The 27,278-nt window shown below is 42.7% G+C and overlaps 1 protein-coding gene across 5 annotated transcripts in view; it reads right to left on the bottom strand.

Annotated features, from left to right (window-relative positions):
- LOC144822512 (chloride anion exchanger-like) overlaps positions 1 to 3,029 on the bottom strand; it is a 113,626-nt gene extending 110,597 nt beyond the window's left edge. For all 5 annotated transcript variants that reach the window (XR_013608632.1, XR_013608633.1, XR_013608634.1 and 2 more), the window contains exons 1-2: positions 2,910 to 3,029; positions 188 to 406 (exon numbers count right to left, since the gene is read on the bottom strand). Coding sequence is in view for 1 of the 5 variants with exons in the window: in XM_078680141.1 (XP_078536267.1) it covers positions 188 to 318 (131 nt within the window). In the remaining 4 variants the exon portion in view is untranslated. The remainder of the gene's footprint in view (positions 1 to 187; positions 407 to 2,909) is intronic.
- Between the last annotated feature and the right edge of the window lie 24,249 nt (positions 3,030 to 27,278).

The raw sequence follows: 27,278 nt of genomic DNA, 5'->3' as shown, positions 1-27,278 counted from the left end.
GAACAGACCTATAAAATAAACACCGCACGTAAAATTCACATAATGCACTCAAAATTGTGGCCATGCTTGAATCAGACCACCTCTGAGGGAGGTGCAAAAATGTGCATTTATTTATTTATTTATTTATTTATAAAGTTTTATATTAGGGGTAAAAGGCAGGGCAGATGCAGTCTGCGGTCTTCCTTACCTGAAGCAGACCCGTAGATGGTCCAAAAACTTCTTGTGGTACCGGTCCAGCTTCCGGTGCTGGTCGTTGAAGGAGTTTTCCGAGTATATTGGCCTGGCCACCACATACTGGTTCCCCACGGTTTCGATCATGGTGTCCAGCAGTGTGAAAGAGCTGGGTGATCACCTGGGGTCCCTTGGGCTTGTGTTTGATGCTCTTCTAGTCAAGCCACTCAGGGGTCTGAAAAACAAACATCTTCCAGTTCAAACTAAACTAGGATAGCAGGGGCCACATGACCTAAAAGAGGGAACATGTTCTGCTGTGGATCCTTAACTATGTGTGGCAGGCACAGAATAGGACGGTACACCCTAGTACTGTCAAAGCCTTTTCAGAGAGCAGGCGTGCCTGCTGTTTGAAGCCCAATACACTGCATATTCTGTATCTCACCTCTTTGTTCCCACTATAGCGCCTTTAAACCGTTTGGTGTACACCAGGCGCGCAACACCCATTGCACTCACCGGGCTTCAGCCCCCCCCCCCCGTCGTGTGTGGCAGCCCGGGATGAGACAGATCCCGGGCACACACACAGCCACACCCGAACGTTTCACAGGTCTTTAAAAGACCATTTGAATGTTAATTAGGCCTTGCTGTTGTTTCACCCCTTGTTGGAGGCCCTGCAGCTCCACTCTGCCTACTGATTAAAGGTTCAGCCCCCCCAAATATTTTCTTACCCCCCCCCCCCCCGAAATTTGACTCTAGTTGCGCCTCTGGTGTACACACACACTTTATAAACTCACTAACATAACACATAACTAAGTCTAACCTTTCAGTTGCAGCTTGAGGCCCGCCCTCAGTTAAAAGGGGTGCAGAGACAGTAAGAGACTGCACCCAACGCAGGGGGATACCTGTGGGTTACTGGGACCCCCACACCCCCTTCTAAGGAGCTCAGTCTTTGGGATCACTGACTTTGTGCCACTTCTATGTGGCATATAATTAGCGCGACTCCTAACAGCTTCTATGCCATTGCGTCCACTTATGTAATGCAGCACAAGCAGGGCGCAAGTCCTAAAAAAAAAAGAAGTGGGGGGACGCTGACGTCACGACAGGAAGTGACGCCATGAAAGGTGGCTTGCACCATCAGATTCATTGCCTCCCCTCGCTCACCCCTTAGATGCGATTGCAACAAAGAGGCCAGCGCGTAAGCAGCGTTCTGAATGAGCTCCAGTCTCGCCCCAGAGAGGCCAAAGAGTGAATGTGTGGCTCCATTTCCTCCAGTAATCGAGCTCCCGGTAAAATAAGTGGGGGGACGCCGTCCACCCGCGTGGTACCCCGACTCGATCCCTGAAAGTGTCTAGGACCATGTTACACAAAGTGTCCTGGGGCGCCAGGGGTGTTTGCACCCACTGTTTGTGCTCAGAATTGAGGTAACTTCTTGATGGAATTAAAATTTAAACGGCTTAACATATTTCTATGTTTGTATTCCACGCAGTAGCTGCCACCAGAAAGTGGTACCGTTTTAAAACATGGGTTACTGTCACCCATCCCCACAGTACCCACCATGACCACAGTAGAGGAACACACGCAGGCTAAACTTGTTTGGGTTCGAGCTGCAGATCGGCAGGTTTCACAATGATTTCTACAGCAGGCGCATTAGCCCACCGAACTGCCCCAGCAGTTAATACAAGGAGAAGCAGCTTTTAAAAAAAAACCCACAGACCATGGAATTTGACTTGTGGATGACATATTAAAACATGAAAATATATTCATAAAAATAAACAATCTTAGTAATTGTTCTTTTTAAAATGGCCCAAATGAGTATTTCCGAAAGACCTCCGGCACACTGGGGCAGACTTTATTATACTTGCTACAAGATATGTTATGTCGCTTTACATATACATTTTAAAAATTAATATCATAAAAAACGCTACTCTACGCTTACAACAATAAATAAAACAATGTTCCATTCTAGCATTAACTTCGTTACTAAAGCATTTTTTTATGTATCTTAAATCCATCTTAAAAGGTAAACCCTGCGATTAAAATTATTTACATCCATTTACCGTTGCTTTTAATCACGGTAGGGCAAGCCCTAACAATTCTCAAATGTATCAACACCATCCTTTTTGTTAAAGTTGTTCTGTTATGTAAAACCTAACAAGATAGGGGCTGTATCACCCTGAGCCAGATAACTTAAAACGCACCTGTACGGGACAATTTTGCACCAGTTATGGTCAATTTTGCACCAGCCTTGAATCCACATTTGCACATAGCAATTGGAGCAAATTGAGGAGGTGTTTTAGCCAGTAAGTGTAAATGCCGTGCTTGTACTTTTCACTAGTGTAATTGTCATTTAAACATGGCCAGGCACTGATAACAAATTGCCCTGAACCTGCACAGAATTGCCCAGAGTGGCTTTAACGTACACAATTCAATTTCAATTCAATTCAATGAAATTCGCTATCCCCCTTGTACTTAATGTAGTTCACAAGCATATGCCATTCGAGTTTCTAATGTCAAATACATTGGGATTAATCACTAAAGTTGTGCGTGGTGCAAAGCAATGGAAGAATTGCCCACATTTTACTTAGCATAAAAAAAAGACCAAGGGCTTAGCACAAAATTGCTCAGCCCAACAGGAGCATCCGCCCAACGCTTAGTAAATCTAGGCCTTAATTCCTTCTCATCCATTGGCTGTGTAATGTCCTCTTCAGGTCCAATTCATGTCCCACCAGATGGAAACCTACCTGTGTCAGAAAGCTGCCAGGGACTTCATTCCAGCAGGCCACCAATAAAGGCTCTTGGAAGAAATTCACAAAGGCTCTGAAGCATGCGCGCCTGCACCGCCTTCCATATATGCCTGCGGGAGGTGTTATCATGCCTCCAGCAGTAATAATTAACTATGATTAACTTTTACAAGTGCAGCCAGGTTCCACCAGCAGCCTTGACCATTGAGACGAGAATCAATACAGGTGATAACCAAGCTTCCTTGAATCTTTCTCAGGATTGCTCAACTTTTTACACACCTTTGCTGCATGTTCTTAAAAGCCAGAGCCATAAACAGTGTTTGTTTGACACAAAATTCTCCAGTATTTTCCAGGAGGTGCTAGGTGCGATTCTACGTCATTCCTTCATGAATTGCCCACACTCAGCTGACACAATTTGCAAGAATGTCCTATGTTGAAGGAGGGGAAGGTGAAGAAGGCGTCACTCATTGGGGAAAAAGTACTCCACTCCCACACTCAAGGCAGGTGCCCAAATTCTGCTCTGGGAGACTTCCCACAGGAGCCACAATTGACCCCGCTTTCCAATCTTAGGCAAGATGCTGACGCTCTTATCAACCAATCCGCATGCGTAGGCGACTGGAGCGGTAAATGTGTCTGCCTTGAGATATGACCGCCACATCTGGGCTAAAATTTACTACAGCTTCTGTTAGGAGTTTGATTCTCTGTAAGGAGCAGCACCAATTGAAGGCTTCTCCTTTATCTGTGTGCACATGGATGGAAAACGCTGATTACCCAGCATTCATAGCCATAAATGGCTGGGAGGTTAGCTGACAGTGGTTGGACATGTCCAGTGCTTAGATGACTTTCATATTCTTCACCTCCCCTTGTTCTTCTCTAGAGTAAAGTCTCATTCTTGATTGAGTCATGAATGGTTTCTTTTATACTTGCAAATAGGACTTTCCAATATGGAAATTTCATTAGTAAAGTAGAATTTCCGCATGCACAAATTTAAGAATAGGGATAATATTCTGGCATTTCTAGATGGATTTACCTGCTACTGCTTTGGTGTTCCCATCTGCCCGAATGGGACTGCTGATGTCGCAGAGTTTACATTAGCCTTTACTGGTCCATTTGCCTCAATGACTTCACTGTCTGGGGTGGGGCTGCAGCTGCTAACACAGCCCCTCTCCCGTGGTGCCAGGACCACCTCTCTACCAGGGCACAAGTCCTAAACAAGCATTTACAATGCAATAGGTCTCGCAACTGTGAGTTTTGGAGCTATTGGCATTGTAAATGGCTGTGCTTTTTAAAATAATTAAAAAGCATTGTTATTTACAACACTAAAAGCAAAACAGATTGCATTTAAAGTTCCATGGTTTATCATTTGCATACGTTGGCCAAGCAGCTTTCCTATTGTTTGATCTTAAATACGAGCACTTTTTTTTAGTATTGCAAGTTCTTCTACATTTATTTCAATACTGACTTTTGTTGCTTTCTGTGGAACCAGGATTGTAAACAAGACAAATCAGTGGCAGATTTCAGCAGGTTCATAACATTTGAGCTGGAAGGATCAGACAGGATCCTGTTTCCGTTTGAGAAGTCCTGTTTCAGCCAGATATAGCAGACTTGGCGGTCATCAGTGTTCCAATAGCAGCTCATAGTTTTCATGTTACCAATAAAAGGTTGGCTTCAAGAAACAAGGAAAATCCCCCGCGCTGCATTTGTTTGACAAAAGGCCGATATATGTGGGGTGCGTGCAATGTGTAACAGTTTACAGAGGAGTACAGTTGTGTATAGGGGATGTAGGGAAAGCTGAGAAAATAAGAGGGAAAGGCATGGAAATGGGAGAAGACGGAAACGGTGGAAACGAAGGACATATCGTGAAGGAGGGGCAACAGAAGAAGCGAGATAAAGGAAAATACAAAGAGTAGGAGAGAAGGTGAGAGGTATGTTAAAAGGCTATTGATGGAGAGGTGAACGTAGGAGGACGATAAGAGCAGGGGCAGGGAAAAAAGGTGTGGAAACAAAGGAAGGCAAACGGTAAAGTAAGAGTGAGAGAATAAGACATGGATGGAAAATAGTGATGTTGAGATAGAGGGGAAGAGAAAAGCAATAAGAAAGGGAAGGAGTGAAGAGGAAGAGAGGGGTGTGTCAGAATGAGACAAGAATTATTAAATTGACCGCTTGGGCCGTATTATAGAACCTTTGGAGTGCTGCCAAAACAGTATACAATAACGTTGCACTGTTTTTGCTAAGTATGTAATAAAAATAGTCGAGGATAGGATGACAAAAGGAAATGATGAGAAAAGGAGGCATAGAAGAGTAGATTTATTTTTAGAGGAATAGAGGGGTTGAAGTGGCAGATTAAAAGTGTGTGGCAGGACAACAGAGGACAAAGATGGACAGGGGAGCCAGAGAGAGGTCACGTGTATATCTGCGAGTAAAAGAGAACGCGTGTGTGCAGAATGAAAGAGCTCAGTGCTGGAAATGGAAATACACCTGGATACCGTAAATAGGGGGTAAGCATAAAAGGGGTGGGGGGTCACAAGGGGCAGAGTCTGACTGTCAGCGTATACACCAAAAAAAATTGCACCTAAATAAATTTGCAACAAGGACAAACTATTTGCTCAGCCCCTGAAGTGTTGCAGCTCTGAACGTACAGTACAGAAATTAGAGCAGATGAGACTGCCCTGGGGCCTGTAAATTGCACCGGATCCGGCTCAATAATGACTTCCAGACCGGATCCTCCCAGATCTCTCCAACCCCCCCTTACAACACTAGAAGAGAATGAGACTGAAAGAGAGAATCCATACTAATATTATAAAGAGAGAGCCCAAACCTTTGAGGCGGGTAATCTCAGTAACCACAGCACCAATCACAACACCCAATACAGTGTTGGAAAGGGCAGTTGCAGCAGAAGGACATAGGCTATGCAGACGGCCACCATATACATAAAAAAAATATATATATTACAATTTCAATATTTTTAAAAACATTTTTTTTCCAATTTATATTAAAAATATGTAATGTAATTGAAAAAAAATAAAACATCTAAAAATAAATACTTTAAAACAATGTAGTAAATTAGTATAAAAAATAACAATTAATACATTTAAAAATGATCATTTACAAAACCTTTGAAATTCACTGGAAAAACCATAGGTTTGAGCCACGTTATAGTTAGGAATTTGCATTTAAAAAACCTTGAAATTCACTGAAAAAACCATAGGTTTCAGCCACGTTATAGTTAGGAATTAGCATTTAAAAAACCTTAGAAATTCACTGAAAAAACCATAGGTTTCACACATGTTATAGTTAGCTGGACATTTCACTCATACAAAACCATTGAAATTCCCCCGTTATAGTTAGTTCAGCTAACTATAACTCGCGCGCCCGCAATGCACTGCTGATGACGTCACATATTACATCACTCATGACATGGTCAGTGACATCACTCATGACAGCACTGATGACATCTCAAATGACATCACTCATGACATTATCCTTGTGAAAGAGTGGCAGACCTCCTCTCAGCGTAATTTAACCTTTGATACACACCTTCAAAAATAGAAACTAAAATTTTCAAAATAATGGAGATACCAATACCAGTTAGAACAACCTATTCAGTAATTCCAAAATCTACATACACATCCACTCATTCATCAACAGTTCTATATAGTCACTCATACATGTACTCACTCATCATATGTACTTATACACCTATACATCCTGTTACACACCGATACTCATCCATACAGTTACTCACACACATACTCACACATGCAAATAAACTATCAAACATCCATTTACTTGCATATACAGCTATACACACACCACTACACTTACTTTTACAGAAACGTACGCATACTCTCTTAAACAATCACTCATAGAAACACATACTTATTTATACAGGAACTCTTCCAGTCTCTCACACTCTCACGTATAATCACTTATATACATCAATACTCACATATAGTAAATTAAAACATATGTAGTTAATACTAATATTATAAAGAGAGAGCCTAAACCTTTGAGGCGGGTAATCTCAGTAACCACAGCACCAATCACAACACCCAATACAGCGTTGGAAAGGGCAGTTGCAGCAGAAGGACATAGGCTATGCAGACTTCCACCATATACATTTAAAAGGTAAAAGAACCGTGCCAGCAAAGTAGTCCCTTGTGGGCGTGTCTGCGTTGTGCTGTGGGCGTGGGCTGGGGGTGTGACTAACGCTGGGGGCGTGTGGTATGGCCATCATATCGTGGGCGGGTGCTGGGGGCGTGACAAACGCTGGGGCGTGTGTCCGCCCTTCATGCCATGTGAGTCGTACATACAAGCGCAAATTACGTTGCTGCACAGCATCAAGGGGCACGCTGGGGGCGTGAGAAACGCTGGGGTTGTGTGTCCGGCCTTCATGCCATGTGAACGCAATTGCGCCGCATCAAGGGGCATGCTGGGGGTGTGAGAAACGCTGGGGGCATGTGCTACGTTCCGCCCTTCATGCCATGTGGGTCGTACATTAATCAGAAGATCGTCTGCTGTGGCCATGTTCTAGGGGCGTGACAAACGCGTTCAGCTAGAGGCGTGGTAAGTAACGTTACTGCAGCCTCTCCTGCGCGCTGTTACTGAACTCTCTCATTCAACGAAATTACACGCACCTGCTACCATCAACCAGGGACCTAGCCGGGCTCAGGCGGCGGATCAGTACACTAATTACACGCGCCTGATAACATCAACCAGGGCTCCTGCTGGGCCTCAAGCGGGGAACACACGCCTGCTAACATCACAGGCCTGCATCTGGGCCTCAAGCGGGGGAACACGCAAATGAGCGTGTCTGCGGGGACAATTACTGCAGCCTCTCCTACTCGCTGTCACTCAACTCTCTCATTAAATGGATTTACCCGCGGCTGATAACTCTCTCATTCAACGACATTACACGCGCCTGCTAACATCAACCAGGGCTGCAGCTGGGCCTTCTCCGTCCCGATTCTAATGAAACAAAAAATGTTGTCTACCGCGAGATCTTAAAATAAATTGCCCTTGCCAAATACACACATTACACACATTCTATTTCATACCCGGACAACGTCGGGACGGGCTGCTAGTAAAATATAAAGAGAGAAGGACGATGTGAGTGAGCGGGAAGAGAAGTGAGAAAGAAACAAAAGAAAAGTGGGGAATTGGGAAAATAACGAAAGGAAGCCAAAAAAGAGGCTAAGGGAAAGACTTCAAGGGGTTGCAAAGAGGACATACAGGGGAACATAAAGGCAAGATTCAAAATGGCGGAAAAGTGGAAGGGGCGAGGTAGAGGGTGAAGGAGACTGAATTAAGGAAAGACAGGGCAAGAAAGGGAGGTGGTCAAGGGAAAGAAGCGAAAGAGGGAGAGCATTGGAGGGAATGAAAACAAGCATACAGTGCACTTCGCGCCAGGCGGAAACAAAGCACCAGGAGCTCAGGAGGAGCAGAGTTCCTCTCAGCCCTGCTTGGTGAGCTTTGGTTTCGTCTTCGATCTCTTATCTTTATTAGGCCATGTGTTTCTAATTAGCGTGGAGGCACGCACTGCCCCTAACCTCTCAAAGGAAAAAAATCTTGACTAAACCTTTGAGAGGTCGGGGGTAGTGCGCGCCTCCATGCTAATTAGAAACACATGGCCCCATAAAGATAAGAAAGTGCTTCACGACAGCCGTGAAGCAGACGAGCCTGTCCAAATGGGCCGTCTGAAAAGGACAAAGGGCAGCGACTACAAAACCCCATTTCCAATGGCAAGCCACCATTTAACATAAACTGTGACACAAGCCAATGGCAATAAGGGGCGGGCTTCAAGTCCCCTTCTCAAATCTACTCTCTTACAATATCTCTCGTCCAGCGAGCATCGCTTTGCACTGCAATGCCAGACGAGACCTAAAAAAAAAGAAGTGAGAGGACTAACCAAGTTAGGCAGTATTCAAATAAGATCACAGCACGTGGCATCACAGGACTTGGCATCACACCTCATGATTTTACAGGAAGTGACATCATAACAAGACGTGACATCAGATTTTAGCACACATATGTTTAGCAGGTCTATTATGAGTATATTATAGTGCAGTGGTTCCCAAACTTTTGATTACTGAGGACCCCCACTGAGTCACTACTGGAAGCCAGGGACACCAAAGCAATTTGCACTATTTAAATTTCCAACATTAAAACAGTAATTTTCAAAAAAATACACAAGCGAGTGCACACCAAACAAATATTCAAATAACTAAAGATTTAATTATTTAATATTGCACAAATATGCAAAAATTGAACATTAGGGAAAAATGGTGCATTCTACTACATTTGTGGTTATATACTTAATTGTATTACCTTTTAACCCCTTGCATGCTGATGACGCCCCCCAGCCGTCATGCACTACGGCGCTCGTGTGCTGATGACGGCTGGGGGTCGTCATAAACCCACCCACTTGCGATTTTGCTGCACAGGCGCAGAATCGCGGCTGCATGCAAGGGTTTAAAGCCTCGTAAATGATTAACTTAATGTGCACCAGAATACGACAATCTTTGTTTGGGCTCTTCAATGAATCCCTCACTATCACCCTCCCGCAGAGCCTTTTATCTCCTCATAGCCCCTCTGTCACATGTATTTCATTCAGTACACTTTACATCACACACACTTTACATCACACACACTGACAATGAATCATACATGTGTAAATCAATGTATAGAAAATGTTAAATAAGGCAAAGGGTACTACAACGTGCAGGATTCATGTCATCCATACTGGTAAGCATTTTTTAAGAGTGCTTGGTCTGGATAAGCACACACTCAGGATTCAGAAGATAACACAGTGGTTAGTGTTGACTTTAATAAGAAAAATTTATTTCTACCCAAACCATTTTAGCAGCATCAGGATAATGAAAGACTGGGAAAAACATAAGTCACTACAGAATCTCTGTGACAAAAGCAGTAACCCACTAAGCTATGCACATAAAGTATTGTTTTTTTGAAATGCATGGTACACATTCTTTGCAGCGGGCATATTAACCATCTGTGCTACCTTAGATGAGTCAAAGTTGCCACTGGACAAAACTCCCATCTCTCTCCAGCAGGTTCATTCATCACAGGAGTTATATTGACACTTTTGTTGTTGCCCGAAAACTGCTGATTATGCAAGGAACTTTTCAGTGCTTTTAAAACTGCTGCCTGAAAACTCCCACGGAATGTGTCATGGACCCTGTGGGTCTGCAGACCACAGTTTGGGATCCACTGTTTTAGTGCATTATGGGCATAAATGCAAAGACCCCTGATTTCGGTAGAAGACTCACGCCAAGCATAATATTCCATATGCAGCACATTTCCATGGAGATGTGATTGCTTTAGCTACCTGCACATTCCAGAGGTGCGACCACTCTTGTAGGAGAAGTATGCCTACTCAGCACTCCCACCAAATAATGTGTCTGTGATGGGCACCTGCACTCATTGTAGGAGTTCAGGGCTCAGCTTTCACCAACAGACCATGACCCAAAGCAAAATAGAAAGACAGTGAGGGAAGGAAGGAGAAACAGAGATGAGAAAACGATGATGAAGTCAGAAAAGGGGATGAAAAAAGTACCTATAGGAATAAGCAAGTGTAGAGTAGAGAAATAAAAAGGTTATGGCAACCTTGGCATTCAGTGTTGAGGACGTAAGAAAAATGTTGAAGCTGTACATTTATGTTTTTTCAAATTACACACGGACCTAAAAACTCACTGCCACATTTAGCAGCCGACATCTCTTGTGTTCTTAATGTTGGCATTATATGTCTAATCACAGCTCACCTTGAAATCAGTACAACAAGAATATCCACACAAAGATTTAACCAGAAATTTCAGATTAAGAGGTATCAGCTCCACATCAAATAAATGTAAGCCATCCAGTATCCAAGGATGAGAATGGAATGGTGATAAATATAGCTCACAGGAAAAAGGCACATTCAATTCCAGTCCCAACTAGCACTTTCAAGAAAATATTGGCCTTCAGAAGGAAATGTTGCTAGCTTGCTCAGGAAAACTACCCAAGTGGGGAGGTGCACGAACAGCGCGAGACACCACAAACTTAGGCCTGCAATTAGAATCTACACTAAACTACTCTCACTAATTAGAACGTTGCATATTCTAGACATGTTACACTGCCAACATGGCGCGCTGGAGAGAGCGCCTACTTGGCCTTCTTGTTTATAGTAACACTGATTTGTTGGGGCACCTACTCACTCTTACCTCACCCTGAAGTAGTTAGCCCTAAGTAAGGACACATGATCTTTCGTTTCATATATAGCATAACTCTGAATTACATCAGTCTCCTGAACCTAAGAGCATGATAACAACAAAGGTTTCCCGTGTTATTGTGTTATAATGCAGTACATCACACACTTTGTAGCATTGCTGCAGTAGGTAAGTGTGAGAAGGGCAAAGAACAAGACCATCCATAGCCTGACAGGGTAAAAAATTGGCAAAATGTAACATGGCCATATCTAGTGCTCTCGTATTTCCAGAGGTACAAAAAAGCAACATGTTCTCCTTTCAAGGAAACACCTCTTCTACAATTAGTGATTGGAACAGGTGAAAAAAGCCTATAATTTCAAATGTTTGGAAATCATTTTTTGTAATGGTGGGATAGATCTTGAATCTTTTTTTTGGCATTTTTATATACCGATAAAAGCAACCCAGATTTGGGTCAGGGAGGACCTAGCAGGATTATCCAAAGCAGTCCTTATTTGAAGTGAAAAATGCACAGTTGCAGTATGAACAAGCAAAGAAGCAAACACTCGATTTCTAGAAATTGGCAAATGATTGTACCTCAATCTGTGGTACTGACCAAACATGAAATGATCAGTTCAAGTAGACAGGTGTAACATACATATATATCGGTCAATGCACTTTCACAAACATACAGAAATAAGTAAGTATGAGTGGTAGGTATATAAATCTTTTGAGTGATTTAGTCAGATTATAATGTTTAATAAGAATCTAGGCCATTTATATGGTGTGCATGACAGTTGACATGCATGTGGCTTCTGCTGGCCATCTGTGCTCCAATCTCCTTTGCCAAGAATGAAAGACAAAATCTTCTCAGCTTGACCAAATTGTGGGATCCTAGGCAAATCTTTCTCTTGTGTTTGATTTGATAGGCTTTACTGTTGCACCACGCATCATAGGAATCTATGCCACATATAGGATGCACTTGACTTTCATGTGGCTTTTGACTGCCAACCACACTCTAACCTTATGCACTAAGAGTTGAAGACAAAATATAAACCTTTGATGTGAAATAGGAGAAATAAAGAGATGTCCATTTAGTGGATGAATTGCACAAAGTGAATGCGGAGAACCCATGTGCTGCCCATGAAACTGTCACCAAATTGGCCGTTACTAAGCGAAGTGACCTTCTGGGCCTATACCAGGTAAAACATTAACTCTGAAAGCTAGGTCCATGCAGTGCTTTATAGGTAATGCAAGTTCTTTGAAAACCATACTTTGTCTGACTGGAAGCCAATGCAGTTCCCTGGGATACCTAGAGATAGATTGATGTTTAGGAATACTGCAACAGAACTCTTGCCGCTATATTCTGCAGTATTTGCAACTTCTTTATAACTGATTGATGTGTATTAAGATATAGGACATTGCTGTAGTCAATCCAAGCCATCACTAAGTCAGTGATGTCCAGTTTACACAATTGTACTGAATGAAAGGAAGAACTTTTTTTTAGCAACCTCAGCATATTAAAAGTTACTGATGTGATTGTATTAGCCTGGTACACGAAATGTAATGTATCATTAAAAATCACTCCGAGATTCCTTGCCGTCCTAGAGGGAACAGGAGGAGAGCCTAGCTCAGACGGCCACCAAGATGGAGACCAGAAGGATGGTTTTGCCCCAAAGATCACTATCTCAGTTTTTGCTGAGTTGAGTGTAAGCAATTTTTGACCATCCAAATGCTAACTGCTTGCATGCATTTAGTGAACCTTTGATCACAGCCCTCCTCACCTGATTTAAGAGAGATGATGAGTTGTGTATTGTCTGCAAAGGATGTGAGTAAGAAATCAAAATACCTGATAAGTACTGCCAAAGGAGCAACATATATATTGAATAATGTTGGCTAAGTGAAGATCCTTGTGGAACTCCACAGGGAAGAGAGTAGGTAGGTGAGGTAAAGGCACCCAGGTTTACTGTTTGTTCCGGGTTATTGAAAAAAGAGCTCAGCAGTTTCCAAGCTATTCCAGATACCCCTACCCTGCTCAGCCGATCCATCAGCAACTTATGATTGGCTGTGTCAAAAGTTGCTGATAGATCGAGCAGAACAAGGGCGGCTTTTCCTCCTTGATCAAGAGTCATTTGAATTTCATCAGAGGCTTTAATAAGAGCTGTTTGAATGCTGTGTTTAGCACGGAAACCAAATTGCATGACATCCAGACATCTATTTTTCTGAATATGTGCAGTGAGTTGCATATTCATCGACTTTTCAAAGAGTTTTGCTGGAAGAGGGAGATGAGAGATTGGACGATAATTATTTGTGGCCCCTGGGTCTGAATGGTTTTTTTTTGTAGGATGCAAAACAGAGGCTTTTTTCCAACAGGAATGGTTGTAAGTGCCATAGCTATGGTTTCTGCTGCAAGGCCACTTATTTTGGGGGGGACAGGGGTCACATAGTGATCCTGATTTTGCCTCTTTAATTAACTCTATAACATCATCTCTAGAAGGAGGAGAAACGTGCTTAAGCTTCACCAGTTCAGTTTGCTGATTAGGGACAGTAATATCAGGGGTTATAGCTGCTATCAAGAAGAGGGCAGTCACCCTGTGCAATGCTATGATCTGAAGGGGCAATTTCCCCGTGTGTGCTGTTATAAACCCTGTATGTCAGGAAGGGGCCGTAGTGAAGCCCTGGAGCAGCGTGCAGCCATAAAGGAGAAGCAAGCCATTATCCACACAGAAAGAGCCAATGATTCAACTACCCAACAATCCGGGAAGACCAAAGACCCGCCGCTGGATTCAGGAAGGCTTACCATGTAGGTGGAGGAGCATGTGGACACCTGCCACCTCTACTGTAGCATCCAGGCACCTGCTCATCACTGGTAAGTTCTAGGAAGGGTTAATGCACAGCATCAAATGCCTTCCCAGCGTCAACTGCTTGTAGGACATGTGGCTCCGAACGACCCTTTATTTAGTTAATTCAAGTGTGTGCATGTCTCAGTTTATAATGGTATATCTTACGGGCATAAAGCCCTATTGATCTCTGTGAATGAGCGGCTTAATGGCTTGTATCAATCTGGAGGCTAAAATCGTAGCCAATATTTTAACCTCACTGCTTAATCGAGATATCAGGAGGTATGAGCCACAGTGTTCCCTGGACTTTCCGCCCTTGTGCATAACAACTATAGTTGCCCTCTGGAGGTCAGGGGGAAAACTCCAATCCTGGTCACCTCAAAGAATATGTCTAGAAACTGGGGTCCAAGAGGGGCAGCATACTTTTTGTAAAATTCAGCAGGAATCCCATTTGTCCCCGAGGTTTTATGTGTTTTGAGATGGGCTGTAGCATTTCTGACTTCTGTTAGCGTTGTCATCTCACATGAGTACCATTGAGTAACAAGAAACATCTGTTATTCAGCGCCAAGATACCTCCGGGTGAACGTGCGCTTTACAAATACACATGTTATGTTATGTTAAGTTATGTTATCAGAGTGGTGATTGATTCTAGACATACTCTGGTCTGGGACACTGATTGGAAGACCTTGGCCGTATATAGCTCTTTATAATAACAAGCAAAGGCTTCAGCTATGGTTTTATCCAACTAATCCACCTCCCCATCTGGTCCAACCACCTCCCCTCCAGCTCTTTTTTCGCCTGCCAGGCTATAGTCTACAGGCCTTCTCTCTACCATCATATAGCTTGTGAAAGATTTCTAGTAGCTGATGTTTGGCGCTTTCCTGTGCCAAGGTGCAGTATAGCTCTCTAAGGAGCTACATGAGAATGGAAGGGTTAGGTTCAGGGCCCAAAGTGCTTTCCAGTTCCTGCAATTGGTTTTCTAGTAATTCTAGGGAGCTGAATGCACGTTTCCGTTTCTGCGCCACCAGGTTCTGTGCCCGAACTTGAAGGACTGTTTTATAAGCCTCCCATAGTGTTATTTTGGAGGTGACCATGTTCTCATTTTCTTTAAAATAAAGCTTGGTGTCTACCTTCAACTGCCACCTCCTGACAGCGTAGATCCCAGGCATTTAGTTTCCAGCTTGTCCAAGACTTCGTACCCTTGCCTATCTGTGTCAGGAGAGGCGAGTGGTCAGACAGGTCTTGGGCCAAATAGTTAACTTGCCGCACTTCGCTCACTTCTTCTGCAGGTGCTAGGATATAGCCTAATCAGGAGAAGACCTGATGGGCTCCAGAGGAGTATGAGTAATCCATATCATAAATCAGTTAATCCCAGGACAGTCCTGAAATTTGCAAGTGGGGTTGGGTGGGCATGCGATGGAGTAGGGCCAGTTCAGTTCTGAAAATATGCAACCATGAATTAAACATTACTGTAGTCTGGTCTTCTAGGTGTCCTTATCCCGTTTTCCCCTTCACACCACTTTCCTATGCCAGTCTCTTGCAACATCTTTCCAAAATCTTCCATCTGCATACTTCACACGTTATATTCTTCCTCTTCCTCACTAATCTTATAACTATATCCTATTGGATGTACGTGTTGTCACGTCACCTTGTCCTATGTCTTACACACATACACACCCCCAACAGTGGCAGCTGATGCCAATAAAAAGTGGTGTTTTTTTAAGAAAAGGTTACCTGGCCACCAATTTTAGTACTGCTAGTTACTTCTGCAGATTCAAAATACAACGCAACAAGTCATTGCATTTTACTTTCATGATTGTAATATTTCAACTTAACTTGAGACAACCTTTCATTATTTTTGTTGCATTAGAGGAATACTCCTTTCATTCATTATGTACAATTGATAGCATTGATAAACTCATAACAAAATAAACAATTCATAACCAGAAAACAACAACGGGTTACACTAATACAATTACACCAGTCGGTAATTCAAACAATGCCTGTAAGCGCTTGGACAATTATCATTATGCAATTCAATGTGGCACTTATGACAGGCAGACTGCGGGGACAACTGTCTCTAAAAAAAGGGTGTGCTCTGGGGGTATGTTTCATGCATTAACACCCTCTCTAGAGTCTCAATTGATGTGGATCCCTCGCAGGCGGATATGGACGTGCCGACGCGTTTCCAATCCCCTTCTGCCTTAGGGGATTATCATCAGGGCTCAGACCACGGTGTAATCCAAATGATTAACAAAATAATAAGTTATAAATCACACAATTTATCACCCTGTCTCTCTCTACAACTGATAGGCAGATTGAGCACCACTTTTTAGGTACCTTATCTTCTTTGCTGTGGTTTGTTCTCTTGTTGGTCCTTCTTCTATACCTAAACATAGGCATAGTCTGTTTCTCTACAGACTTGTAAGAGCATATATTCTGAACAATGTTTTCTCTAACTCACAGCCATGGTCGGAGACTTGCACCACCTTTAGAGCCCTTGGTCATGCCTGATCATGGACACCCACCCACAACGTGAGCTCACCCAGACATCTAGCTTTAAGACTCAGTTGATGTTATGTGCTACAAGAAGCCCATGTTGCATAAAAGAAAATACAGAACCACATCATCCTTAAAAAGCAATTACTTTTAGGGAAGGCAAAATAAAGTAAAATGCAAGCAAGGACTGCATCACTGATGTGCATTCTATAAAGGGTTTTCATCATCCTTGTTGAGAAATCCATCTGTATTTTTGCCTTTAAAGTTAAGGAAAGGATAAGCAAGGACCATTTCACAGCAGGTTAATTACTCTGAGGTCTGAGACCTGACAGGATCCACCCCCCCCTCCCCCCTTAAAGTCCTGCCTCGAGCCAGTGGAAATCGGTCTATCTTAAACTCATAAGGACATATAGCTCATGTAATTACATTTTTGTCCGTTTTCAAAGAATACCATTTATATCCATAGACTTTTATGTTAACAGTGACTCCCAAGTCATTGATTTGGAACAGTTAAATTATTTTATCAACATTTATTTTGAAATAAATTATTTCACAGTAATTAGCTAATACATTTTCCCTTTCGCTAAATATCAACTGGTGTTTACAGTGTATAACATTGTACTGGTATAGAACTCAGAGGTCGAAGTGGGTGGGATCTGTAGCCCATGGCACGTCAATCTTTTTTTAGTTTAACTTAAATAATCACCCTGGGATTTTGTTTTTAATAACAACTGTTCCTCACAGTTCATACAAGAAGTTGAGATGCTTTATCTGAACTGGATGGGAGGTTGCCTCCTGGCTTTAAAGTAGAAGGAGGAAGAGAACGACAGCTAAACAAGAAGCAAGCCTTCTTGCCAGGGTGCCTGCTGCCTGAAAGAAATGTAAATGTGTGCAATTGGTCATTCAGACAGACAGACATTTGCACTTACTTTGAATTCGTGGCACTGAGTCCAGCAGAGGTCAGCAGTGAGCCGTGAGCTGAGCAATCGCCGAGCAACTGCTGGTTGAGGGAGCTCCCTGTAGCCCGCCAGAGCAGATCCCGGTGGATTTTTCTCTTTTTTCTCTTTTTCATCGAGCCGTGCCGTGGAGCCGGGAGGCAAAAGGCAAGAGGGGGCAGGAGGTGGGCTCGAGAAAATCAATCTGCTCTGAGCCGCTCCCGCTCCCATAGCTCTACGTCTGGTCTTTCTCACAGCTGCCGCGGGAAACGCGGGAACGTCCCGGCGGGAACGGGAACCCCAGCAGATTTCAAGCAGAGCCCTCGGCAGATCAGGGGACGACGGAGAAATTGACAACTGGCGCACTTGGGCTGCGCACACTGCGGCATCTCCCTGACTGCCTGACTCCAGTCCCCCGGTGTCCTCTCGGTTGTTTAGCCCTGCGGTGCCTGAGGGGGGCCAGGCTACGGTCAAAGCGGAACAGGATCCACAGGACCTCAGCATACTGTGCATACAGTGCTACTGGTGAGAGGGGCAGCATTGGTGTTTCGACAGTATCGGCGCAACGTACTTTAAAGCATCCCCAAACATTTAACAAAGCGCCAGTAATTGCCCATTTCAAACGACTAACTATGAACTTTATGAATGTTGGATAAAGTTGACCGACGGTATTTCCTGGAAAGTTGCATGGCTGGTGTGTAACACTTGGAGCGCTAGAGAGTTGTGGGGAAACACGCTGTTGCTGCTGCGGCGCTGTGGTTGCTGACCTGTTGGTCGACCAACGTGACCCTTCAACATTCTGATATCTCGTCGCGCCGTGGGCCCGGTGCTCCTGGGGATAGTACGAGCTTGAAAGTCATGGAGCAGTGGGATTGATAACCCAAAGTGAGGCCAAGCCAAGCCTAGCCAAGCCAAGCTAGGAAACGGATACAGCTGGCTACTGCACAAAACAAGTAGGCGGAGGATAATCATCACCGGGCATTGGCAGTGGCCGGTAAGAAAAGAAATCAAATTTGCTCCAGCGTTCTACATTATTATAAACTATAAACACTCCTTGTAAATTCACTACATAACTATAAATATAAATATAAGTTGCAGCCTTTCGAAGCCTGAGTCCTCTGAGCAATCTTGAAAAACGCGTAGCACTGATTATTCTGAATCATCGTGTATTGTCAATGCAGTAATTACGTGAGATAAACTTGATTTCCCCACTGTTCTATTGATCAGCCCTCTACTGGAAACTGGTTATCCCGCAATCACTGTAACGTGGCCTCTCTGACGGCAGCTGCACCAGATCCCCTAGTGTGCCTGGTGTACGAAGTGGCTACACGGTAAGGAACGAAGGGTGCAGACAGGCTTGGGAGGGCGTGTGGATTGCGTGTGGACTGCGCAGCCTTGTACCACCAGGCTTGAGTTATCTCGTGAATACCTTGCAGTAAGGGGACTGTTCAATACTTGTATTGCCTGGGCTGGGGCGATACCTAAGGTCCAAGACATAATAATGCCAACGATCAAGACAAAGTCCAGGATAAAGATCAAGATAAAGATAAGTCAATATAAAGATTTTTTCTGGTTATATCATGAGGTCTGGGAAAGTGAGGAAGGCTCTAGGGGACAAGACTCCAGTCTCACGAGGCACCCTCAAACGAAAAAGATTGTAAGAAGAGAATGCCAATAAAGCAAATAGTTCTATACAAAATCCACTGATTTCACCAATCGCCTCTCTGTTTGAAAAATCAATCCAAAACAAAATTTCGTCATGCGCTCGATTCCAGTACTTGAAAGACCCGGGGGATGTAGTGTTTTCATCAACGGAAGGAGTCCCGGGCCTTTCAACACCAATAGAGCCTACAACTGAGATCCACCACGGGGAACATCGGGTGGGCACCCCAATCAAAGCCTCCTCAAGCTTTTTTGTCACACATAGTAATCAATCAAGTGATATATGTAAACATACTGATCAGATGGAGAGCTTATGTAACAAGGAAAAATCAACAGGAGTGTGGGGAAAAAATCATGAAGTTAAAACAGCAGCATTAGTCCACAATACCCCGGTGATCAAACCAATGACATCCTTAAACCCGCAGTCCCCAGATCTGTCAACAATTGTAAGATTGAGTCAAGCTTTTCCGGCTCTAACAGAGCCTACAGCTTTTGGGGAAGTTTACAGCGCGGGTTCAACGGAAGTGGCCTGTTCCAGTCACAATACAAGCTCATTGTCAGACAAGGGTGACTGGAAGGATGTGTCGGTTGGGTTCTTCCCAGGTAAAGGGGAGTCAGAGGGGGTAGGAACATCCGAGAGTGTCATGGAGGTCAATTATCTGGCAGATGAGGGTCTCATGGAACATCTACAGAGACCAATGGGTCCCAGGGTGTCTTTGTCTTTATCACCAACAATTAATACATATCACACAAACCACAAAGATCCAACAAAGGAGGAACCCATGACTAAATCACAAATGGATATGGCCTTCGTGGATTTGGTTTCCCCTCTCCTAAAAGTCTTGCAAACGTCTGTAACAACCATGACAATGCAATCAGATAAATTGGACATCCAAATCGACCTAATGAGCATTATTGCAACCAACATTGCCGGGATAAATACAATGCTGGATAACTTAAATAGCCTAATATCAAGAGCACAAGCACATACGTATCAGGTACAATCCTCCTGTTCCTGTGGCCCCGTTTTGGACAAATTGCGCACTCTCCCAGTCATCCTAGAACAGATTTTAACCCTAAATCAAAGATTGATTAATGCAAATGAGATGCAGGTTGGTAGGACCAGTGCCAAGCCTGAGTTAAATTTACAGGATGATGAAAATACTAAAAAAGTGTCCTGTACCAATGAGGTTAACATGGCCTTGGGTAAGATTAATACAGGTGATGTCATCGACTTAATAGCTGTGAACGACGCTGGAAATAATGAGACCACAAAGCCAATGGTAACTAAGAGACAAAGGAAAAAAGAGAGGAAAGCCAGAAATAAGAAAAGTGGGGTCGTTCCAAACAAGGATAGTGGACTATATCCAATCTTTTTGAATTTGAACCAACGTTTGCCAAAAACAACTGGTAAATCCGAAAGCTACACAGAGTCAATATCAAGTAATGAAACGGCTAAAGGAGGTAAATCAGTATTCAAAAATGCTGTCAAAAATCTCCAGAAATCCGACACACTTACTAATTCTATATCTGTGGGAAAAATACAGCAAACTGAGATGGCTGGCACAAATCATCCACCTATTTTAAAACCTGAAAGAGATTGCAAATATACTGGTAATCAGAGCATGCAGCAAGAAGCAAATTATAACATCAACCGTACTGAAGTCATGGTCCCAGGTTCGGATAAGGATGATAAGAGGGGTCATTTACAACCTAGTGGAGTATAGTGGAATTAATACCAACAATACCACAGGCGGATGACCAGCCAATAGAAAAAAATACTGCCCCTGAATGTTTAATTAACCTTGCACAAATGTTAACTCATAGTGATGAGGGTCTAAAGGGAATTCCAGCTCCTTCGACTCAACCAACAACGGACAGGGCAATCATAATCAGAGAGGTCTCATCCCATCATGAACGTCAAGGACTGAATGTGGACTCAAGCTCCCCGTCGCAGAGACCAATAAAACTCTGCGTAAAGAACCCAGAGGTTGGTCAGGTAAATACGGAATCAGTCATCCTGCCACGGCCACTCAATCATAAAGCTGGTGTTGAGCTGAACAAAATAATTTGGTCACCAGAGTATAAGTCCCAGGGGACACATGACATACTAAACAGGAGCAATATTCTGAAGCTACTGACAGAATTTGATGACCTAAAGGAAATCAACACGGCAGATCTTGAGCTGGTACAATTTCTTAAAGGCCCTAATGAAACGTCGGCTGAATATACTCTGACAACCTGGAAATCAACAGAAACAGCAGAATCAATCATGAGGAAAGTGGATATCTTTCAATTGTGGGGCATTCAAATATCTTACCAGATTTCCCCACGATATCCGGCGCCTTTGAAGAGGTTGTGCGGAGTTCAAGTCACTAGGAAAATTGACGACGCACATGCAAATCAAAAGAAACCAGTTTATTCCATCCTATTTAATGCAAAGGGTAGAAGCGAAGTTCCACCAATATGTGAAGAATCAAAAGGGGCAAATGAGGAATCACATAGTACACTAGATAATTGGAAATGGCTCCCTGGTACGCTAAATGCAAAACGGCAGGTCTGACCGTTCAAAACTATACAGAAACAAGATATTAATAAGGACATTCACCTAGTTTCATGGAATATTGCAGGTGCTAAGAGACTGCTGGAAGGGGGTCTTCCTCCGGGAGAATGGCACGGTTGCGACATAATTGCGCTACAGGAAACCTGGCTCCAAGAAGATATGGCACTTGCTGGGTTTATTCATTATAGCGTGGCAGCAGAAAAATGTAAGATCTATGGCCGTGCAATTGGTGGCCTTTCTGTATATATATCCTCATCTCTAAAAATCGATTCAGTACAACTACAGTCACCGGATCCCAGTATTCAGCTAATCAAACTAACAGATCAAAGCAATAACTGTAATAAACCAACAATCCTGGTTAATTATTATACGCAACCAAAAATTAAGGCAAAAAAGCTAAAGAATGAGATGTTGTGCAAAGTCATAACAGACCTACGGTCTACTGATCCACTCTCCAACCTCATACTAACGGGTGACTTTAATTCCAACTTGATTTTAACACCTGAAGATGATGATAAATTATTATCAGATAACATCTACTGGGGAGTCCCCCAACAGTTGCAAGGAGGTACCGGTCCACGCAAAGACAGTCTAGCAATCCAATTAGTGACTGAACTGGAATTTCTGGGATTGCGTGTATTGAATGGGAGATATTCCGAGGACCAACCCCCCAGGAAAACATACTATGGTCCTCATTCTCAAACCACGTTGGACTTTACAATGGTTAGTCTGTCATTAATCCCCCTGGTGATCAATTTTAAAATCGAGTTCACCCTGTTGAATGACCATGCATTGCAACATAGCTTTTTTAACCTGAACAAGGAAAGACTGCAACCATCACACTTACCAGAAGGGCAGATAAGTACTGTCAATTTGAAACGGATAAATTGGTCCAACATAAATGATTATGAGTGGTTCTCTACAATGAAGGACACACTGACTGAGATAAGGAGTTCCTCAATGAACGCTATTCAAGGATGGTCTCTTTTTCTGTCAAAATTAAAATCAAAGATGAAGCCACCTGTCATGAAACCCGGCCCTGATGGACCAGGGAAAAAACACCCGAAAGAGCTACAAGACCTGCGAAGACATCTTAGAAAAACTCAAAGGAAGCTACAGTCGGCAAATCATGGTCCAAGCCAATGGGCCAGTTTCAGGGCTCAAAGAAAAGAATATAAAAATATGATCTGGGAACATAAAAGGTCAACTAATGACAGCTTTTGGTTAAAACTAATCTACAGCTCAAAACTACAGAATTCTAATATATTCTGGCAAACAATAAACCAGTTAACGAGACCTTGTAACGTCCTGAGTTCTAATGTGCAGGAATCGGAGTGGGCAGCATTTCTCGCATCTAAATTCTCGGACACTGTGGTAAAAACACAAAGCAGTGACCCATGCACTAAAAGTCAAAACAAACTGTGCCATGTAGAAGAAAAAGGGGGTAAATCGTTGCTCAGAGACCATAGTGATGTAATAAGCTCGGACCCTCAGAATAATCCATACACGGCGGAAGAAATAATTAAAAGAATCAAAAAAGGAAAAACAAGCGGGGCGCCAGGCCCGAACGGCATCCCACAAGCGGCGTACAAATATGCTCCGGAATTCTGGGGACCTTGCCTGGCGGAACTGTTCTCAGACATACAAAACATGAACCAAGTACCGGAGAGCTGGAAAGGATCAATATTCACGCCGATTTACAAAGGTGGGGAAAGATCTTTAGCAAACAACTATCGTTTGATAGCGTTGCAGGACATCGAGGCAAAATATTTTGCTTCTCTACTCTTGGATGATTTGGTCGCATGGTCAAGTGAGAAAGAACTGATCCCCATAAATCAAACGGGGTTCAGGAAGGGGATCGGAACGACAGCAAATATCCTATCGATAACTATGATCGCGGAGAAGTGTATGAGTAGAAAACAGGATCTGAATATGTGTTTTATTGATCTTCAGGCGGCCTTTGACAGTGTGGATCGTAATCTCCTGTGGGCGAAATTGAGATCATGGGCAATCCCTGAGTGTATCCTAAGGGGTTTGCTGCTATTTTATTCTGATACTTGGTCGCAAGTAAAAATTGGTGATGGAACACGACTGTCGAGAAAAGTTCCCACAACGATCGGCCTCAAACAGGGGTGTGTTCTTGCGCCACACTTATTTAACCTTTTCATCTCAGATCTCTCTGCGAAATTGAACCACTGCAATGCCCATCCACCAAAACTTGGTGATCTACAGCTCACTCATTTGGCCTATGCAGACGACATTGTCCTCTTGAGCCTAACAAAGGTGGGGCTAACCAGATTAGTAACGGAACTGTCGGATTTCTTGTTGGCAAACAAGTTGGCATTAAACGTCTCAAAAACTAAAACCATGTTGATTACTAACCGCCGTGGATTGCATCATGATATATGGTTAAAAGGAAAACCACTAGAGAAAGTCTCGGCTTACAAATATTTGTTTTTTTTTATAGATGACAAACTTAACCTAAAAGAACAGAAGAATTATCTGACCCAAAGAGCGGGTGCTCTGATATTTGGACTAAGTACCTTGGCAAAAAAGTTGGAAGGGCCATCACTCAAACCCCTTCTAACCGTGATGGCAAATAAAATCCTCCCAACCCTGACCTATGCAAGTGTGGCAATGCACGGAAAGGACGCCGACCTACTAAACACCTTGACAACTAAAATATACAAAAAAGTATTACGACTCCCACGCACGACATCACCAGCTCAATTGCGACTTGAATTCGGACTAAAAAACGAAATACCGGGGCGACTATATTCTCATATTAAGGTGTGGTATCAGATCAAGCAAAAAGCAAGTAATAACAATCTGAATACCTACCTATGGCAAGAGTTTAAATCCCAAAAAAAATCCAAAGCAAATCAATTTCTCATGCAAGCTTTGGAGACAACCTGCTCAAAAACCTTATGGGATAATAATCTGTCATTTGTTGTACTAAAACAGACCCTAAATAAAGTGGCCAAACTCCACTCGTTAATTTTGGACAAAGAAATTTTCTCCCATCGTTCGCACTCATGGGCTGTGATAAATGGCTATAAGACATTGACAGCTGCACAATACCTGGAAACAACTTACTCTGTTTTTATTAAGAAAAAGCTGATGGCTTTGAGACTTGGCGACTTTCCGACACGAGCCAATGAACCTGCCTGGAAACTGCTTGATGATGTTTCTTGTCGACTGTGTGGCAGCCCTAAAGAGGATCTAATACACATCATTTGTCACTGTAAAATGCTATCCAAGGAACGGTCACACCTAAAGGAAAGTTATCGGTCCATGAAACTACGAACATGTAGATCAGCCATTATTGGAAGCCTGGACACTACCACTCCAAGAATACACTGCAAGCTGGTGAAGTTCTTGCAGGCATTTGAGAAACGTATAAAAACAACATGAACAATTAATGCTTGAATTTTTTAACATTAAGTCTTTTTATCAATCATTTTAGCGATAAATGTATAAATTTTATATCTGTTATGTGACATTCATCAAATTGTTATGGTTTTAATTAACTAAACAATAAAGTTTAAATTTCAAATTTCAATTTCAATTGGTCATTCAACCAATGTAAAGACTCCTTGGCAGCCAGATTTGGCTTTAGTTGATGAAGCACGGCAAAGATGTATTCTTTTTGAGAGGAAGTGTGAATGGACGGTTTTAAAAATGTTTGTACTAGATACAGTCTGCATCTCTAAATTCTAAGTTTTGGTAGCAAGTTTTTATCTTATCTAATCTTTATTTGTGTGTTTTGTGGCAGCCGATCTTATATTTTGTGGAATAATGCATTCCTCGCTGATTAATTTTCCTTGCATTTATTTTTCATTTAAGATGTGCATTGTTTGTATGCAGTTACCTGTAGGTGAAAGATCAACATAATAACAGAACGTTTTGTTCATTTGAACCTCGCTTTTAGCGCTCAATGACCACCCCATCCATCCCCCTCCCCCCGAAATAAATTGCACTCAGGATCATAGTTCCTATACATTTAATACAATTCCACCAGTGATAAAGAAATTATTTTTTTCACCTCCGAATGGACTCATTTGTAACAAGCTTGCGCAACAAAACGAGGCTGAAGCTGTCATAAAACGGACGAACAGGGAAATCAAAATTCTCAACATCTTAAGTCTTTGACAGCTATGCAAATCATCGTTCGGTGCGATGTACTGTGATGGGCGTCCCAAATGCTGTCACCAAATGTCAATGACGTAATGGGATGGCCCTTTTAAACCAATTGGATTCTAAGAATCGAAATACCGACTGGGCCTTATGGAAATTCTTCTTCAATTCGTGCTTTTCGCTGAACTCATGAAATGTTAAACAACATAGCCCACTATAACTTTTATTTGAATGCCTGAAGTCTGGATGAACTCGTCAAACAACCAATTAAATCTTTATTTCATAGGTTATGGCGTCATAAAATTGAGAATTTAAAAATATGTTTTATTTAATTGTTGCATCATTTTAATGCCGCTGTTGCAGCGTGTCTGTTGGAAAATAAAAGACAAGAGAGGCTGAGTGAGTGAGATAAATGAAAGAGACTCCTTTCGATTGCGTAGTTGGGAAAGTATTCTGCTACTATCGCTGATAAGGTAGTAAAGTCGAAAGGTCAAACGGAGGACATGAAAGTAGGAAAGGGACAGAGTCCTGAATCCCTGAGTAGACGTTGCACAAGCAGCGAGTCCCTGTGTTTCGGAAGGGGCTTGCCGATCATATGTTAAGTGTTATATAGCACGGAGTAGCGGGCGCACTTCAAACATAAGGTGCAGCACTTGGAACGGGATGTTCTGTGGGTGACCTGGGGCGGGTGGGTCATGGGTGGAAACATGTCGCTTTCGCCGGGATTCAAATGAGATTTGACAGAGACATTGGAAATGCGTGAATTCCTGGCCATAATTGTTGCATGCCACTAACCCGTGGTCACCTATTAGAAACGACAACGACATCAATGCCTCTACTTCCACCCTCACTACATCCCAGAGGTAAGTTGTAAAGGTATTTAACTACTAATGAACACCACTCTACAACTGAATCATTAATCAAGCGATTTGAAATAGATTTATTTATATTTAAATATACTTTTTGTTTAAACCCATTATAACCATAATTGTATCCATGGTCTAAATATAATTTAATTAAATGCATGTATTAACCTTAACACACCCTTTGTTTTCAGTTTAAAATTTATTTTATTAGGTTGGTGGTCCACATAAACATAGTACACTAATTGGAAAAATGGCATATAAATACAACACGTTACAGTGCCCATTGTATTGTAGCATTTGTGTAGCACTTACTACTCCTAGATGGTGCGCTGAAGCACTTACCCACACGCTTAGCACACTTCACCACTTGGATGTGTGGTTGAAGTGTGCTATCTTTGCTTTGAGGCCCATGTGAGAAATCTTTCCATGTCACGGCCGGGAAATGATGATCACCAACGTGTCGTTATCATACTATAGACTTCAGCACATGGCACTGTGATGGATGACGAAGTGTGAGAGATAGATGTGCAGTTTTATCGTTTGAGGTATACTGGTTGTTGTGATCAGCTCACTAGGTTCCGTTATTTTGCTGGTAGGTTTTCTTTCAATCAATCAATCAATCAATCAGGTGTTTGTTAAGCGCGACTACTCACCCGTAAGGGTCTCAAG

The sequence above is a fragment of the Lissotriton helveticus genome, chromosome 1_1 (genome assembly GCF_964261635.1).
Source record: "Lissotriton helveticus chromosome 1_1, aLisHel1.1, whole genome shotgun sequence".
NCBI lineage: Eukaryota > Metazoa > Chordata > Amphibia > Caudata > Salamandridae > Lissotriton > Lissotriton helveticus.
Note: the sequence above shows the minus strand (reverse complement) of the source record. Positions and strands in the feature narration are given on the sequence as shown.